We start from the raw sequence: 17702 nt of genomic DNA, 5'->3' as shown, positions 1-17702 counted from the left end.
GGTAGCCCCTGGCCAGTCACAGGCAGTGGCTGCCCTAGGCCTGCACCGGAGCCCCTCCCAAGAGGCCCCAGAACCAACATTCTTGGAGGTTGGCTTCAGACCACAGCAGAGCCATGCCCAATTATCCCCACAAGTGACACACACAAAGTGTGGTCTCAACAGGCACCACAGCCCGCTGGGGTGAATCCCACTCAGCACTGTAATCCTCCTGCACAGCACCTCATAAGCTATGGATGTGGCCAAACCCCACAGCCATTCAGCCTGAGAGGGTCAATCCCACTCACTAAAGTGCCAATAGCAATCAAGGCTCAACTATAACAGGAGAGCCCACACAACCCACACAAGGGACACTTCTGGAGCAACGGCTCAGGTGACCAGGGAGACTCTGCCACTGGGCTCCAAAACACCTACTACATAAGGTCACTTGGCCACGACTGGGAGACACAGCAGATCTACCTAGTACATAGAAACAAACACAGAGAGGCAGCCAAAATGAGGAAACAAAGAAATGAAAGAACAGGAGAAAAATCCACAAAAAGAACTAAATGAAAAGGGGGCAAGCAACCTACCAAAAACAAAGTTCAAAATAGTGATTACTCAAAGGAATTTAGTGAGAACTTCAACAAAGAGATTACAAATATAAGAAGGAACATAGAAACCATGAAAAAGAACCAGTCAGAAGAATACAATAACTGAAATGAAGAATGCACTAGAAAGAATCACCAGCAGATTAGATCAATCAGAGGCTCGAATTAGCAATTTAAAAGACAAGGTAGCAGAAAACACCCAATTGGAACAGCAAAAGAAAAAAAAGAATAAAAAAATAATGAGGATAGTTTAAGAGACTTCTGAGACATCAAACATAACAATATTCACATCACACGGGTACCAGAAGAAGACAGAAAGCTAGAGATTGAGAACCTATTTGAAGAAATAACGACTGAAAACTTTCCTAACCTAGTGAAGGAAATAGACATACAAGTCCAGGAAGTGCAGAGAGTCCCAAAAAGGATAAACTCAAATAGGCCCACACCAAGACACACTATAATTAGAATGGCAAAGGTTAAAGACAAAGAGAGAATCCTAAAAGCAGCAAGAGAAAGGCAACTAGTAACTTATAAGGGAGTTCCCATAAGGCTGTCAGCTGATTTCTCAACAGAAACTTTGCAGGCCAGATGGGATTGGCAGGAAATATTCAATATGATGAAAAGAAAGGACCTACAACCAAGACTACTTTACCCAGCAAAGCTATTATTTATCAATCAAAAGACAGATAAAGAGCTTCCCAGACAAGAAAAAGCTAAGAGTACATCACCACCAAACCAGTATTACAAGGAATCTTAGAGGGACTTCTTTAAGACAGGAAAAAAAAAATCAAAATTATGAATAATGAAATGGCAATAGCTACATATCTATCACTAATTACTTTCAATGTAAATGGATTAAATGCTCCAATCAAGACATAGAAGGGCTGAATGGGTAAGAAAACAAAACCCTTATATATGCTGCCTACAAGAGACACTTCAGATTGAAAGACATGTACAGACAGAAAGTAGAGATGGAGAAAGGTATTTCATGAAAATGGAAATGAAAAAACCAAACAAACAAAAATCTGGGTTAGCAATACTTATAACCAGATAAAATAGACTTAAAAACAAAGGCTATAAGAAGAGATAATGAAGGATCCAGTAATCCCACGTCAGGGTATTTATCCTAAGAAATCCAAAATGCTACTTCGAGGGGATATGTGCATCTGTATGTTGATTGCAGCATTGTTTATAATGGCCAAGATGTGGAGGCAGCCTCAGAGTCAGTTGATGGAAGAATGGATAAAGAAGAGGTGGTACATATATACAATGGAATATTGCTCAGCCATGGAAGGGAATGGATTCTCACCATCTTCAGCAGCATGGATGGAACTGGAGGGTGTTGAGCTGAGTGGAGTATGTCAGATAGAGAAAGACAGATGCAATGTGATTTTGTTTATATGTGGAATCTAAGAACAAAGAAACAAAACAGAAACAAACTCATAGATACAGAAAACATTTTTATGGTTGACAGATAGGAGGAGGGTCGCACATGTGGGTGAAAGTAGAGGGGGGATTAAGTACAAATCGATTGTTACACAGTACTTATGGGGATGTAAGGTATAACGTAAGAGATATAGTCAATAATATTGTAATAACTATATATGGTGTCATAAGGGTACTAGATTTATTGGGATGATAGATAGGAGGGGATTGGGGGCAGGATGAAAAAGTGAAGGGATTAAAAAGTACAAATTGGTAGTTACAAAATAGTCATGGGGATGTAAAGTACAGCATAGGGAATATAATCAATGATATGGTAGTAACTGTACAGTGCTAGGTGGGTATTAGACTAGTTGGGGGATCACTTTTAAATTATATAAATGTCTAACTACTATGCTGTAAACCTGAAATAAAATAATATTTAATGTCAACTGTAACTGATAAATTTAAAAAGGGGAAAAGGGGAAGGGGAATAAGAGGTCCAAATTTCCTGGTATAAAACAAATAAGTCATGGGGATGTAATGTACAGCATGGAATACAGTCAATAATATTGTGATAGCGTGGTACAGTATCAGATGGTTGCTAGATTAATCATGGTGATCACTTCTTTAAGTATATAAATGTCAAGATAATCATGGTGTACCCCTGAAACTAATACAATATTGTATGTTAGCTATATTTTTAATAAAATTCTTAGGAAAAAAGATAATTCCAGAAAAAAATGAATGAAATGACCCTAAATGACTTGACCATCTCCTCTACATTAAAATATCAATATTTGTAGACTATATAGTTTTTCATTTTCTAATTATAACTAATTATAAAAAGTTTAAGGCACCAAGCCCAAACCAGTTAAAATATTTTAAGTGTGTAACTGAAGTCAACTGAGAACATAAACTGGATTTATTACCACTGTGCCCCTAAAAGCTTTTCCTCCCCTAAATGTGACCCCTACAGCCCTTACCTCCACAACAGAGTAAAATCCAAGCTGAAAATAATTTTCCATGAAAATGTTTATTAAGAAATCCCCAAGTCAATTTTATTGCCAGACGTAATGCAAAACCACTCATATAAACTAATGAATATATTCTTTATGCTAGCCCATTTTCTTATTTAAACTTCATAAAAATATTTTTAATATGCATTGCATAAAATTTTCATTTTTGGATCAGCTATTTAATCTGTGTTGGAGAGATCAAGATCATAAATAAATAATCTAAACTCACTTTTTAAAAAAACACTACAATCTAAACTTTCAGTTATCTGTTATCTGGAATAAATAGTTCAGATAAATATCATTCATGCAAACTTTCCTCTGTCCTTTATTGAGTAATTATCTAGACTCTTTGAGTCACTTCAGAGTAAAATAATAGATTATTTTCATTGAAATTTTATAAAATTGCATGAAAGGCACAGGTATAAATACCAAAAACCAAGACATTATACAGCAAATTTATTTTTTAATTTAAGTATATATATCATATAAAAGTTTTATCTCATAAAAATATGCTCCATGTTAAATGATTTTAAAGACACATAATTACTTATACATAATGCTTTTAATCTAATTATCCATGATCATGAATCATTTTGGCCCCAAAACCTGCCTTTATTTCCCCTCTGAAGGTTGGATGCAGAATATAACTGGAGGGACAAGCATCAAAGGTCGTAGGGAGACCAGTCCCAGTTATCACCGATGATGCTGAGAGGCACGCAGCACCTTGAACATTTTATTTCCAACGTAGATAAGAAAATAAGCTATATGAGCGACCTTCATGAGGTTTTTCAACATAAAGTGTATTCTGTATCACTAAAGATTTAACTAACAAGCTACACCTAAGTTACTTAATTACTACGGAGTCCTTCGAGGTAACATTAATATCCAGCTTCCAATTTCCATTCTTTAAAATATTTCTCCATCGTGCTCCTAGATTTCCAGGTGCCAACATTCACGGTGGGTATGATTTTCTGGGGCTTCAGCCACTGAACAAAACGTTTCATTTCTAGGTAGCTGCTGTGTTCACTATAAGGAATTCCTGAAACACACAAAAAAAGATATTGCCTACTAAAAATCAAATTAATTTTTAAAAATGCACAAGTCTGAAATAAAATAAAGGAGAAAAGAAAAGCAATCCAGAGTATTTTTGTCAAAAACGCCCTGATTCTTTATTTCTGATAAAAAGAAAATGTTATTTTATGAATAACAAAAATTAAAATAAAAATTTTCATATTAAAATATGAAAACTGAATATTAAAAAATTCTATTACTTTTCAGACAACAATATGCATTTCTATAGATTCTTATTTATAAGTAGGCTTTTCTTTATAAACAATTCTTCCCTTGAAGCAATCTGCTCAGCTATGAATTTCGGGAAAATCCCGGGAGAAATTTTCTTTCGAAAGAATTCTTCCCTGTAAGCAGTTCGCTCAGCTATTAATTTCAGGGAAATCTTGCAAGAAATATGAGTAAATTTTGAAGAACAATAAGCAGGAGACTCTTGATTTCCAGAGCAAGGAAGCGGATTCCAGCCCCTAAGCTTCTCACACATAAAAAAAGCAAAAAGAGAGAAAGTAAATCCTAAAAATCCCTCTATCTTCTTTACTGAAGATAAAGTACAGTGAAAGGCAGAGAGGGGCTTGTTCTGAGTAAATGAGGGTCTTTAGAGGCTGAAAGTAAATCACTGGGCTAGTGACAAATCAGCCATCAATATAATAAGCTCACTTCTGAGGACAATGGTAAACCTCCTCTAAAAGATGAAACTCTGGCTGTCACCACATCTAATCCGTTGTTTTCCTGCTCTCAGTTTCACAGCGTCATCTAAACTTCCAGGGCACAACTGCACACTCTCCTTTCAAGTAGTTCTACAATTTCCTGTACTTATCACTGATCACACAAACGATCTGTATTAGTCCATGTCTATTTACTACGGTCATACTCCTTTATATCAGTTTACAATGTATGAAAGATACAGGTTTAGAGTACACAGAGCGATTTGAAACTTTTGAATTGTTTAAAGATTCTGTCGCACCTGTTTTTCTTGCATCTCAATTCTACAGCCCTTTTTTAAAAATGTAAAATAATTACAAACATTAAAAGTGAGAACATTTAATAGTTATACCGTATATTGAAATGTTTCCTTTGGTCTTGGGAATAACATCTGCTATACTTGTTAACTTATTAGAGTGTGTCCATCCTGTAGGTCGAAAAGCCAAAATCTGATCATATCTCCCATCGCACTTCTTCAAATGACTCTGTAAATCCTGATAAATGAAAATAGGATATTGATTTAATGGTCAATAAAGATGGGTTACGTGGAATAAAACAGAATGATTAAAGATGTTAGGTCGGCATAGTCACAGGGAGTTTTCACTTGGTAAGCATTAGTGTGCAACAATCTAGTGCCAAGCTTCCGAAAGAATAAAATCACTGAAAAACAAAATATTTTCCTCTTTACTTATCTACAGTTAAACATGCTTAAGTACAGTCTGAAAAAAAGTAACATGGGTAACTTTAAACGTAACTATGTATTAAAACATTACAATTCAGAGAACTTCCAAAAAAAGAAAATTTCCAAATCCTGCTACTATTAGGATGTTAATATTAGAGATACTGGTATCTAATACTATTCCTATTAGAGGTTGGCAAACATCGATCCAAACATATCTCCATGCATATACACCAGGAGAGGATTGATGGATAGAAAGATGGAAATAAGTTTATATACTCAACACAGACATACATTTTAAAGATGCACAGTGGCTTTCTCAGGTGTTTACTCCTTTCCACCTTTAAATATGAACTAGAATAATATTAAAATGTTCATGCTGCTACAATTGGGAGTAACATGTTTCCCTAACAAATCAGGGGTAGAATACAGAATTTTCCAAACTAAAGTCATTCCAAGAGATGACATTTGATAACATTTTTAGAAAATCAATAACCAAAGTTCAATCTTTGAGAGATAAAGGAAATTCAGTAAAAATAAAATGGCACAAGGGATCCAAAAAAATCTAATACTTTTGGTCTTCAGACTAATCCCAGAGTTTCAAAGGCTTAGTGTAAATTTATAATAAAATTTGAATTTTATTTAAAATAATATAAAATCTGAACTGCATGCAGCGTCATCTTGGATTTCCCAAAGACTCCTTTTTCTTCCCTAATCATACATATTCTGAACTATTCTAATGTTCTAAAAGATGCTGGTACCCATTTATACATCTACCTATTCAACTCACTCATCCAGTATCTGTCTCAGTATTAACGCCAAGTGCTGGTCTTGGAGTGGTGGGGGAGAGACGGCCTTCACCTTCTGGAAGCTAACAGCCGACTGGGGAGACAGTCAATAAACCCCACCTTCTGGGTTTTTTTTAATGGAAACTATCTGCCCTTTCTTAACTTTTTCTAACTTTCATCATCTATTACATCATCAGAACCTAGAAGCCTTACAGACTGACCTTTTCATAAAGGACTCATTTTTTAGTATAAATTCCTAGAAATGGAATTGTTGAATTAAAGGAATAACTCTTAATTTCTACTACTATCCAAGTGGATGAGAGTGGCAATTTCTCTAAACATCAGCACAGAAATATTACCTTTAAAAAAATGTTAATTTGGTAGAGGACAAATATACCACTATTATTTTACTCTTATGTTTGATTACTAATAAAAAGCTGAACATTTTGTGTTTATCAGATGTTTACATTTTACTGATGAATTAGTAACAATCCTTTTATTTCTCTTTTGTGTCAAACAATAACCTTTTATTATTAATTTGAAGTCAGTACAAGAATAACTACCATTAAACAGTCATATTTCTTCCCAACTCTACTCCCCCACACACAAAAAAGTTTAAGTTATGGATGTATCACTAAGTTTTCATTACAATATTCCTGGCTCTGCAAATTTTCAAGTTTTCTGTCTTGCTTAGTCTAGGGCCTAGCGAATGTAATATGATTTGCTCAATTACTAATCCTACTCCACTTGTCCTCACAAAAAAAGGAAATAATAGGAAACTGAGGTTTAGAGCAATTATACCTGTGATCCCGTAAACTATGAGTCCAACTTTCCCTATAGGTCATCAAACTTATCCACTCCTACCTGTCTCTGCAAAAACACTCAGGAGAATTAAGTGAGAAGCAATTTCTGCTTTTCATGAGACAAATTAGATTTACCACAAAACATCATTAACCTGTGATACAAACAAAACATGTGACACTATCACACAAGTCAAACATACAGAAAACATTGCCAACAGTCACTAGTTCTTCATTAACCACAACTGGAGAACTACTATCATGAGGAATTTTATTAAGAATGATTTAGTCAATGCAAAAGACAAATACTGCATGATCTCACGTATATGTGGAATCTAAAGAACAAAATAAACAAAACAGAAACAGACCCATAGATACAGAGAACAAATAAATGGTATTAGATGGGAGGTGGTTGGGGGACAGGGTGAGAAAGGTATAGGGGTTAAGAAGTACAAACTGGTAGTTACGAAAGAGTCTCAGGAATGTAAAGTACAGTAAGGAATGTAGTCAATAATATTGTAAAAACTATGTATTGTGTCAAATGGAGGAGCTAGATTGATTGGGGAGATCACTTCATAAATTATATAAATGTCTAACCACTACACTGTACACCTGAATAATACTGAATGTCAACTATAATTAAAAACAATAGTCATGGGGATATATAGTACAGCATAAGGAATATCAATATTATAATAACTATGTACAATGTCAGATGGGTAATAGACTTATTGGGGTTATTACATTGTGAGGTATATAAATGTCTAATCACTATGTTGATTTGTGCACCTGAAACTAATACAAAAATAAATTAATTTAAAAAAAGGAAAAAAATTACCCTAAAAAACCAAAAAGTAATGATTTAGTCAACATAAAGCCCCTGATACATGACTTGTCTCTCTGTTTACTGGTAACCAGTTTGTGATAAAAATGCTTTTCAGTACAGGCCACTAGAATTCTTTTTTTCAATATGCAAATAATCATCTCTAAGATTACTGTTATAATGTTTTACCACACTCATTAAATCAGGTTTAAACCAGGGGTGGTAGTCAAGTCTGTATCACACACATAAACTTGGGTTGTTGAACTATTAGATAGATAGCATGAACGGTATTCTTTATAGCGTTTTTAAGGCTTTCAAAAATGCCTTAGAAACCCTGGAAATTGAATCAGGTTGTATTTTCACAAAAAGTCATTAGTTCTGATGCAACAAAACTATTTTTGGCTGGTAAAAAGAAAATAGCTTTAAGTACTAACTAAAATATAGCGTCGTGGTAATAACCATCAGCTTCTGCTCCATCTGTGTTTTGAAGATAAGAAATAATCAAAAATGTCATTAACATCTGGTTACTTTACTGGAGGAAGGGGAAGGTCTCCTAAAGGCAATACCAATAACAGATGACAAATACAGAAAAAACAGACAATGATTTCAGATCATTCTGTTTTCAAAAACACTAGCTTCAAAAACAAAACAAAGCAAAACAAAACAAAAATGGGTTCAAAATGAATATTTCTGAGATATTAAAGCTGATCTGAAGTCGTGCATAAAACATACTTAAATTTGTAGCTGTTTGAAGTTTTAATTCTTATGTAAGTCTGGATTTGTAAATATATGATCTCTAAAAGAAGGCAACGTGGATCAGTACAGTTTGTAAAAGCCGTATGCTGCAAGGGAATTGTCAGACAGGAAGAGGCGGCCCTTTTCCTGCTTGAGGCTAATGAATCCCTCTACCTGTGTTTCTAGATCCTTCTCAAAACCTCACTTCATTCATTATTCCCTTCTCTCACACATCTTTAATTTCTCCATATCCCTCACACTATGAAAACCCTCATCTCTTACAGCTAAGAAACTCCCTTTTGTGCACCTCTCTGCCTTCGGCCATCAACACATCTGGCTCCTCTTCACAGCCATGCTCTATGCTTCCTTGTTTCCCTTTCCTCACCATTCATTCATTCATTCATTCATTCATTCATTCATTTTGTCTTCAAAGCAGGTAACTGCCAGTCCTTTTTTTTTTTTAAGTATAGAGTTCAGTGGTTTTTAGTATATTTACAAAGTTGTATGCCCATCACCACTACCTAATTCTAGAACATTTTCATCACTGTACCCATTAGCGTCATTCCCCATCTCCCTCAAGCCCTGACAACCACTCATCTACTTATTGTCTCTGTCGTTTTACCTGTTCTGGACATTTCATATAAATGGAGTCATACAAAATATAGCCTTTTGTGACCTGGCTTCTTTCATTTGGCATAATGTTCTCACTTGGCAATATGTTCACTCATACTGTAGCATGTTTAGTATTTCATTCCTTTTTACAGCTGAAAAATACTCCTATTTTATGGACATAACCCATTTTGTTTATTCATTCATCATTTGATGGACATTTGAGTTGTTTCTACTTTTTGGCTAATATGAATCATGCTGCTATGAATATTCGTGTAGAAATTTTTATGTAGACATATGTTTTCAATTTTCTTGGTCATACACCTAGGACTGGAATTGCTGGTGATACGATCACTCCATGTTTAACTTCCTAAGAAATTATCAAACTGTTTTCCATAGCAGCTATACCATTTTGTAATCTCACCAGCAACTAACGAAGTTTCCAACTTTTCCATATCCTCACCAACAATTGGCATTGTCTATCTTTTTTATTATAGCTATCCTAGTGGGTGTGAAGTGGTATCTCACTGTGGTTTTGATATGCAGTTCCTGATGGCTGACAACATTGCCCACTCTTTTCATGTGCTTATTGGCCATTTGTATATGTTCTCGTTCATTTGGTGATTTGTACATCTTCTCATTCATTCCTCAGCCCTCTGCCATCTGGCTTCCTGCAACATCATGTCACTGAAACAGTTTTTGTGCAGGTCACCAAATATGTCCTAATTGCCCAATTGTCATTCTCTCCTCATATAACCTCTATGCAGCATATAGCACTTTTAAACACTTTCTTGAAAAGGTTTAGTCCTTTCATTTCTATAATAATCTGATTCCTCCACCCACATTGTGCTCTAAATGGATAATTTATTCAAATGGAACAAACTAAGTTAGTAGGAAATAAGACTGTATAATAAAAACAACAAAAATATGCTATACCTTCCTCAGGTTATCTGTGTTCATGTTATGATTAATCACTACTATCTCATTAGCCTCCACACAAACTGAATGCCTCCCAAATTTAAAATAAGTTTGCAAGGCCGGCTAAAACACTAATGGACAAATTTCTGACTTATCTCTGAAATGTCTTATAAATTATATACTCATGAAAATAGGTCATAAAAATTTTACCTGAATCTCATGAACAGAGAAGTTATACCAATTAGAATTTCCTTACTCAAGGGATAGACCTTAAATATTCATTTTCTTCACACAATATAAGTGTTATTATTTATAAGACAGATATAGTAATCAGCATCCTAAGCTATTTCAGAAAGTTCCATAAAAGTTATTTTATGAATGTCACAGCAAAAGTGAAAATATTTTTTGTGCACATTATGTTCTAAATCGTTTTTAATATACAGGTTTGATACATGCCATTGCTAGGTGTAAAAAATATTAGCAAATGGAATAAGATTAGCAAATCCTAAGACTAGAATACAAATAAACCTGACAAATAAGCTCCCAAATCACAAGAGGTCATATCTTATGTATCTTAATTTATCCCCCAGAACTCACACTAGAACTTCCTCTTAAGATGCACTTCCACTATTTTATTTAATCCTCACAAGTAAATTTCTAACATATATCATGTTATAAGGGCTTAATAGTAACACAGAATAGACCTGAAGAAAAGTAAGAACTCCTCAAAAGAATTCTCTCCTCATTTCCCCACTCATCCAGGAAGAACTGGAAAACGATCTTAAAAACAGGTCTAGATAACCAGATAGTTGTGTGAGCATGCTGTTTTACATTTGTTTCTTCCCTTATGCCAGTTCTCTAGTTCCCAAACTGGGATATGAATGGGCACATGAATTACTGTATAGAGCTGCACACACAAAAAAAATGAAAACATTTAAAATTCCCCTAAAAATTTTCCTAGGGCAATTTTTACTACTATAGGTGACTTCATTATAATTGAATTCCTCTAGTTAAATTCAGACAAATGGGATTCTAGTTTACAATCATCAGATTACCTTCTCTAGCTCATCCTAAAAAAGACATATCACTTGAATGCTTACCTTAAAATTAATTTGCATCATTGGAAGAAGGTGAACCAGTGAATCGCACATGTCTACAGTGATGAGGGAATTAATTTCTGGTATATTGAGGCACTGTAATGTTTTATATTTTTCTTGAGACATGCCCACTTTTGAACCTAAAACATCAGCAATGGCTACAGGCAAAGGAAAAGGTTAAAGATAGTAAAATAATAGCTTGTAAAAAATAATAAAATTACAACTTAATCAAATTTTAAAATAAGAATTTACCAAATAAAAAGAAATTCAAAATATTCACACTTTGCCATATCTGTAAAAGGCTGAATAATTTTGTTGGTTAACTGTGTGGAATAAATTGCGAGAAAACCAAAGAATTTATTTTTAAAAACCTAGTATTTACAAACTGCAAAATATGTATAGAAAAGGGTTTATGATGAGAAGAAACCAAATCTGGAGTTAAAACCCTGACTTCATCACTTCTTATCTTAATGTCTGACATTATGTGACCATAGTTAAGAAGAAATGGAAAGTACTGCGCAGAATAGCACAATGCTATCTAGATAAACTACAGTTACATATCCAGAAATCATTTAGGAACAAAAATTAAAACTATTCTGTAAGATAAATGATGGTTATCATCAAAGAATGCAGTTATGCAACTGTGCACTAGTCATCTTTCAAAGTTGACTGAAACACTAATGTAGCATGGGCATTTGCTCTATAAACATTTTATAGATATAAAGGCTATCATAAACACACTTATCAAATGTTTCCATTAAGTTAAGCCTCTCAGAGTTTAAATGGATCAGACTCTATCAAATTTTCCTTCAACTTCAAAGGCAATGTTGCACCATTTAAGGAAATAAATATCAAGCACAAGAATAAAGACTGAAAGGGCTTTATGCAAAAAGAAGTTGATCTTTATAATATATTAATGTAAATTAGATACAGCTAACACCCACCTAGGAAGACTTTCTCTTTTCCAATAGAGTAAGTGCCACAGACAACAAGAGTTCGTGGGTTTAGAGTTACAGCCTCAAAGGCAGTGTTGATGGCAAACTGGATAACCTCTTGCTGAGACGGAAAGGAGTATTCTGGGCTGCAGTATCTATGATAAGGAAATATGGTACTTAGTAAAAGCAACAAGAAAGCCAGAGCATAAAGCTGGATGCTATTTTAGCAAATTTACACTCAACAGCAGTGTAATATACTAACACCACTGCAAGTTATCTCACTGCCTGTGGTTAAAATATTTGTTACCAGGTAATAATTTATGATGGAGTTATGCATGTTCAGTATACTTTTTATCACTGTGTTTCTTTTATCATCTTCAAATAAAGAAATTGCCTTTTTTTCTTCAAGAATCTTTCTAGCCAGGCAGCTATTTTAAGATCTGAATTATAAATCTCAATATCTTCTTTTTTTAAAAATCCCTATCACTATCAAAAAAAAAAATACTGTTGACAGGGATTATCTTTGGACTAAAGAATTCTGATGTAGTAAAAAATATAATTATTAAAATAATGAAACAAAACATGAATTTAATGAAGTAGTTTTAAATCAAACAGTTAATATTTATATGGTTGTTCTCTCTTCTTAGGAGACACAGAAATACATATATAGTATTACAGGAATATAATAAATCCATTGGTTCTACCTCAAAACAATAACACCTAATGAAAAACTAACCCTGAGGCTACTATCTATATATATTTGAGATGAAAACTAAGTGCTTTTTCATTAAAAAGGTCAATGTACAAACACCAAAGAAACATTTTCCCCAATCTTCAAGATTGTTTTTGCTGGTCAACAATCAGAATAGAGGAAAAAAGAAACTTAGTCCTTTTGCCTATAAAAACCCACAAAGAAATTCAGAATTGCATGTAGAATAGTATTAAGGAACAAGAAAAGGTTTTTTTAAACTTTTCTTAATTTTTTTAGTATTTAATGTAAATATAAAGGAGTGGAAAAATTAGTGTTAGAAAACTGGATGTGCAAAGACCATCTTTTACTAAAATAAGCCGTACAAACTCACTTCTCCTTAAAACAGGTTGAAATAGGTAACATGACTAATTTCTAACAAATTGCTGAGGTATTTTAATATACAATAAAAAGATATGGCTTATACCATTATGTTTATAGCACTTAGGAATTCAAAGTTGTCACTTATGAACTACCCTTGTGAGAAAGAATACAATTGTGAATATTCAGAAATAGAAATGTATTTTGGCCTCAGTTTTCTCTTCACATTTATACTTAAGTAATAGGATTCTCACATAAACCACATTTTCAAAAGGAAACTACAAAAACATTGAGTCAGTTAAGACATGTAATCCCAAATTTGTCCCTAAGCAAATGTGTTTTTTCAAACAGCATCCCTCTGATAAACAGACCTAAAATGACATTTGACAAAAAGCTATCATCTTGATTACCTAAGCAAATGTTCAAATTATTCATAATATACAGGGCAAATACTGCCTGTGGGAAAAGGAAGCACACCAACACAGCCTCTCTTACGTGGTATCTAGGTAAAGCGTGTGGATTTTCTGGCCAGCAAGAAGAGAACGTTCCATGGTGGGGTCTGCTCGGAAGTCTCCAGTGTGTAATATGACATTACCATTAGGAAGATAAAAAAGGATCATGACAGCACCTGGACAGCTGAACACAAACATTTCAAAGAAATAATCGTATCATAAGCAAAGCACCTAAAGGAAGAGTACTTGTTTCAATATCAAGTTGATACACTTTATTAGCTGACTACAAAGACAAAGCATTGTATGAAATAGAAAATGTCGTACTTTCATTAGGGAAATTTACATCATAAAAAAAAAAAAATTGGCGTGCCGGAAAGTTAAATTCAGTAGACCTGGGTTGTTCAAACTCCACACATTCCCAAGAAAGATCTGTCTTTAGGACTAGCCCTTGGGTGATGAGTTCTGAGCCCTTGGAATATTCTGCTGAGAAGAGCACATTTTGTATGCCTGAAGCACTGCTCTGGGCCATGTGGTACTAGTGTGATCAGACAGTTTATGCTAACAATGGGATCTATAGTGAATGCCTGTTTTTGCTCTAGGGGACTGGAGTCTGAGTACAGGAGGTCAGTCACATGGTGTTGCATGCATACGTGACTGACCCTCAATAAAAACCCTGGACAACGAGGCTCCAGTGTGCTTCCCTGGTTGGCAACACTTCCCATGGGCTGTTACACATTGTTGCTTGCAGAATAAAGCACGTCTGTGCTACTTCTTTAGACGAAGACCCCTGGAAACGTGCTCCTGGTTCCTCCTGGGTTGGCCTCCCATTGGCCTTTCCCCTCTCCTGATTTTAATCTGCATTTCTTCCCTGTGATAAGCTGTAACCACAAGTTTAACAGCTTTGCTGAGTCCTGTGCGTCCTTTTAATGAATCACTGAGCCTGAAGATGGTCTCGGGGATCCCTGACACAAAGGGGTGTGGAAATTACTGCCAAAACACAAGGAACTTTCATTTTGAATTCTAAGAAAACACAGGAAATAATTACATTTGTAAGTAAAACCTTCCCCTTACCTCCCAGCCCAAAAACTTCTTATATTAATTTTTGCTTCAAAAGATGCATTAGAGCTGATGGTCCGGCTAGGTCTTATTTTCGGGGAAACACGGTAGTTCCAATAAAAGAGTTCTTAAATAACTATACCAATGTACTTTCCTTTTGAATATTTTAAAAACGGCTATTATTAAGGCAACTTGAATACTTACTGATTGGCATCAAGCAAAACAATTTTGACACCATTCACCATACATTCAGTGTCTATTGGCAATGGATGGATATATTGTTCTTGCACATGAAGTTTCCTCTTCAACAAATTGCCAGTTATCTGCAAAACAGGATGTGCTTATTGCTGATCCAGTAAAACACTACATAAGTATTTTATTTCATATCTGGTTTAGAACCCAAGCATCTTAATAATTTCCCTGTTCTCCCAATTACATTCAATGTAAACTCTCTAGAATGCCAGGAAGAACTTCCTGAAATGACTGTCACAACTCTGCTTTGTCACTGACTCTCCCTCACTTGTGATAAGTCCATCCTTAGCATGAGTCATAAAACCCTTCATGTCTGGCCCCTGCCCATTTCTGTAGGTTTATCTGCTGTTATTTACCATCTCATGTTTAGCCATTCTGAAATATAGGAAGTACCTGGAACGCCTCTATTTCTCAGGTGTCTGTGCTTCTATAACCAACCTCAGTCTCTACCTAGAATGCTCTCTCCTCTTTCCTCTGCCTGGTTCTAGAATCAGACAGACCTGTGTTCAAATTGTGACTCTGCCATTACTAGCCCTGTGACTTGGGGCATATCACTTAACCTCTCCAAGCCTCAGGTGTTTCACTAATAAAAAAAGGAGAATTCAAAAATGCCGTGAAGATTAAATCAGCCTCTAGCCAAAGCCCTTAGTAGGCATTCAAATGCTCATCTTTTAATAATTAGTTCAAACTATTTCATCATGAATCTTTTTCCAACGTTATCCTTGGACAGAGTAAAGCACTCCTTTCTCCCTATTTCTACGCACTCTGTTTATGTAACTATTACAATACTGATCCCTTCCTGGTATTATTTGTGAATGGGTCCTCTGAAGGCTGTAGGCTCCTCAAAGTTAGGAATTTTGCCTTGAATATTTTTTTAGGCCCTCAATAAATGTGTATTACATGAAACTTGGTTTTTTTAGTACATCGTGAAGTAGTTTATCTATTATTGTTTCTATATAATAAAACATACTTAAAAAAACTTTTTAAACTGTTGACAATAACTCATTCAATTTTAGGATCTCAATGTGGAATCTGTTTTCTCATATCTTGTCTAGAATTGCAAGTAGCTCTTACAATTTTAATTTTTCTTTTTTATTTCAAATTGCTTAGAAATTCACTGCATTCTACAAATTCAGAATTTAGAATACTAAAACTTACCTCACTACAATAAATTGGAAATGTGAAGTTTTTAGACAATCCAGCATAATGATCAGAATGAAAATGTGTGAGAAAATAGGCTGTACAACCTTCAACTAATCCATACTGAAAAGCATCAACAGTAAATCCAGTTCCTGCAACGAAAATACCAACACTGCTGCTTGAGCAATAGCCAACAAAGGAAAAAATATCCAATTTGATTGTAAATACCAAACCCTCCAACAACTTTACATCTTACTTTTAACTTAACTTGGTAACTTAATTTAAAACTTACACCAAATACGTCTTCTAAGTTTCTGCTAAATATTCTAGTATGGGCTCTTTAAATGAATAACTATACAAAAAATAAATAAATAAAAAATCAAAGTGCTAAGCTACAAAGCAATTATTTGTTTTATTTTGAATATTGTTTCTCTGAATATTTTCAAGATACTTACTGGGAACCTATATTCCTTTACTTTTGCAAAACAGCAAAAATGCTAACTTTCTTCTAAAACATAAATTCTCAACGGGGCAGTAGTGATATACTTCTAAGGGGGCAAAAATGATTGAAGGCCCCTATGATATTACAATTGTTTGTGGCCCTCCAAAGGGCCACAGAATAATAACAGATAAACAATATATCAGTAGTATTTGAATTTCATTGTAGGGGAAAGGGAAGAGTGAGGGAAACAAGAAAAAAAGGTCTAAAACAGTCTCCCTACAGGAGCATTAATTTAAAAAGAAAAAGGTTGAGCTGTTCTAAAATGTATTCAAGAAAGAACTACCCACGTGTTCTGACTGTGATATGCAAGTGAATAAGCAAACCTTCACAATTTTATTGAGACTTAGTAACACATGGCGTACTAGTTTTAGGCTCATTTAAAATACAGAAAATCAATCAAAATAATTATTAAAAACAAAACTAGTGCTATGATGTACATAAATGCTATTCACTGTATAAATATTTTGAACAAATTATAGTTCTAGAACATCAATAAAGCACTTTAAAATATCTTTCTGAAACCAATTGTATTCTGTTAGCTTTATTTTATTTTCTTTTTAGAAAAAGAGTTATTAGTTTCTTTAATAATAAAATTAATTTCACTATTTTTTTACTAACTCATGTATAAGTGCATGAAAAATTATAGGAACATGAAAAGGCTGAGAAACTAATTTATGATAGGTTTAAAAATGTTTGGCATTTATGATGACCTGTATAACCTGTGACATTTTCCTTCTTTGAAGCTATTTAGTAGTACTTTGCATTTCTTAAGTGCTTAGAGACTCTTCTATTATACTTACTTTCAGAGAGCCTTTCCTCCTTCAATCTTAAGCTGATCTTTACTAGTGTTTGTCAAATCTGTAATACCTACCTAACTAGTACATACAGTATCTTCTATATAGAATATGTTCAATAAAACTTTACTGCACAGAGCAAAAAATAAAAAAGATTAAATACACACAAACAATCAGTATTACAAGTCACTGAAGTATAAAAAACAAAGGAAACACAAAAAATTGTTTCATACAAATACACACAACATGGGCAAT

At 34.3% G+C, this 17702-nt stretch overlaps 1 protein-coding gene across 1 annotated transcript in view; it reads right to left on the bottom strand.

Annotated features, from left to right (window-relative positions):
- Nucleotides 1–3026: 3026 nt before the first annotated feature.
- DCLRE1A (DNA cross-link repair 1A) overlaps nt 3027–17702 on the bottom strand; it is a 56477-nt gene continuing 41801 nt past the window's right edge. Inside the window, exons 5-11 of the mRNA XM_033131392.1 lie at nt 16170–16303; nt 14964–15082; nt 13747–13887; nt 12192–12337; nt 11251–11405; nt 5151–5292; nt 3027–4067 (exon numbers count right to left, since the gene is read on the bottom strand). Coding sequence (XP_032987283.1) covers nt 3907–4067; nt 5151–5292; nt 11251–11405; nt 12192–12337; nt 13747–13887; nt 14964–15082; nt 16170–16303 — 998 coding nt within the window. The 3' untranslated portion in view covers nt 3027–3906. The remainder of the gene's footprint in view (nt 4068–5150; nt 5293–11250; nt 11406–12191; nt 12338–13746; nt 13888–14963; nt 15083–16169; nt 16304–17702) is intronic.

Source organism: Rhinolophus ferrumequinum, chromosome 16 (genome assembly GCF_004115265.2).
Source record: "Rhinolophus ferrumequinum isolate MPI-CBG mRhiFer1 chromosome 16, mRhiFer1_v1.p, whole genome shotgun sequence".
NCBI classification, from domain to species: domain Eukaryota; kingdom Metazoa; phylum Chordata; class Mammalia; order Chiroptera; family Rhinolophidae; genus Rhinolophus; species Rhinolophus ferrumequinum.
The sequence above is the reverse complement of the archived record's forward strand: the minus strand, read 5'-3'. Positions and strand labels throughout refer to the sequence as shown.